Below are 2,116 nucleotides of genomic sequence, written 5' to 3'. Positions count from 1 at the left end.
CACAGCTTTTTAAAAAATTACATTTTAAAATATAATTTCTTTTTAAAATGACAACCCACTACCAAACTGCTTCCTACTCTGTGTGATCTGCTATTTCCTCTCCTGTTTCTTGCCACCTCTTTGATGACTAGAAGCTCCAGGAAGACAGAGCTGGGGTGTTTTCTATCTTAGTTTTGTTTCTGGCCTCTGGGACAGCACTGGAGGTGCAGTGGGTAAATAATACATATTTGTTGGTTGAATGAATGTCTTCTGCTTGTCCCTCAGTCAAACCTGACCCTCCGGTGATCATGCATGTGAGCCAGGTCCCTGAGAATCATCTGCAGGTGCAGTGGTATGCACCTGGATCTTGGCCCCTTCCAGAAACATACAGACTCAAATACCAGCTTCGCTACAAGCGCTGCAAAGCTGGGCACTTCCTGCAGGTGAGGAGCACAAGAGGGAGGGCAAAAGGGAGTCTGGAGTCATACCGGGTATGGCCACCCTGCTATATGGGACATTACATGCGTACTGGGAAAGGTCAGCAGGGCTTCTACGCACGTTGGGGTGAATGGTGTGTAATATAAAGAAATTCAGCCATTACACCCCCAGGAGTACACCCACAATATAAAAATCTACCTCCACACATCGATGGCCCTGCAGCTTTCTTTGTGAGAGCCAAGAGTAGAACCTGCCCAGGGTCCATAAGCAGGTGGTCTGTCTGCAAAGAAGCATGAAGCCCACCCGGTTGTGATTGTTGGTTCCACGGCATCGGTGTTGACTCTTGATGACCCGTGTGTGCTTTCCCGTGCCGCCCTCACCTGCGCCGCTGTGCTTGAACCCAATGGCCAGTCATGGTGTCGTCCACTTCATTGCAGATCTTTCTCGTATTACTGTCTGGGGTTGGTTCTGACACCAGCCCCATCCAGGCCTCGGCCCTCTTCACAATCTGCTCTGCGTCCCCATCCTGGAAGTCACCTGGTTGACCCATCTCACTAAGCGACTCCTCTCTCATTGACTGACATTATTTCACCATCATGAAGTCTTCCTCCAGGGCCTGACCCCTCCTGATAACATCCTCAGAATAATTCTACTCCCAGGAGTGTGTTCAGAATAACCGAAGGACTCAGACACATGCACGAGCGTGTTCAGAAGAGCACGAGTCATGGTGCCTGAGAGGTGGAAACAACCTACTGTCCATTCAGTGGAGAGTGGTTTTACACAGTGTGCTCCATTTATACAGAGGATTGCTATTTGGTGATTAAAAGAAATGAAGTCCTGATACATGCTTGGGCTTGAGACATGATGTCAAGTGAAAACAGCCAGACGCAGAAGACGGATGGCATGCTGTAAAAATCCCTTTATGTGAAATAGCCAGAGTAGGTAAACCCATAAAGAGAGAAAACAGATTACAGTGATAGAGCACAAGAATGTTTCTTTGAGGCCTACGATGTGCTGGACACAAGCCATGGGATTTCAACTAATCCCTATGCATGTGAAAGGTGGACTATGAAAAAGGAAGGCAAAAGCATTGACACCTTTAAACTGGAGTGCTGAAGAAGAATATTGAATACGCCTTTATCGTGACCAAAGCATGAACACATCTGTCTCCAGGGAAGTACAACTCCGATTTTCCTTAGAAGAAAGGATGGTGAGATATCATCACACACACGTGGGGCATGGTATCGGGAAAGGCCGTTCCCTGGAGAAGTCCATCGTACGTGAAAAACAGAGGGTCAGCAATAAAGAAGAAGACACTCATTGACATGGATTGACACAGTGGGTGCAGCAATGGGCTCAAGTACAGCTGAGATGTGTGGGTGAAGGGGGACACTGGACGGTGAATAGGTTAGGAAGGAGAGGCCCAAGTGGAGTGTGTGTGTGTGTGTGTGTGTGTGTGTGTGTGTGTGTGTGTGTGTGTGTGTAATGCTGGTTAGAATGAGGCCAGATCCCATAGAGGGGAGGACAGAAGACTGTCTCATGCTCTGCTGTTCAAATAACCCATCCCCTCTCTTTTCTCAGGTGGGCCCCACTGAAAATACCACTTTAATGATCGAGTCGATGCACCTAAAGGGCAATTATTGCATCCAGGTCAATGCTCAGGATCTCTTGGGCCGTGGGGAGCCAAGCGAATGGAGTC

General features: G+C 48.1%; 1 protein-coding gene across 1 annotated transcript in view; it reads left to right on the top strand.

Moving 5' to 3' along the window:
- The first annotated feature begins 287 nt into the window (after positions 1 to 287).
- The window catches only part of LOC102860495, a 69,259-nt gene continuing 67,430 nt past the window's right edge, over positions 288 to 2,116 (top strand). Inside the window, exon 1 of the mRNA XM_006902157.1 lies at positions 288 to 422. Coding sequence (XP_006902219.1) covers positions 288 to 422 — 135 coding nt within the window. The remainder of the gene's footprint in view (positions 423 to 2,116) is intronic.

This window comes from Elephantulus edwardii, unplaced genomic scaffold (assembly GCF_000299155.1).
Source record: "Elephantulus edwardii isolate Elephantulus edwardi_28Jun2011 unplaced genomic scaffold, EleEdw1.0 scaffold00374, whole genome shotgun sequence".
Lineage (NCBI taxonomy): Eukaryota > Metazoa > Chordata > Mammalia > Macroscelidea > Macroscelididae > Elephantulus > Elephantulus edwardii.
The sequence above is the reverse complement of the archived record's forward strand: the minus strand, read 5'-3'. Positions and strand labels throughout refer to the sequence as shown.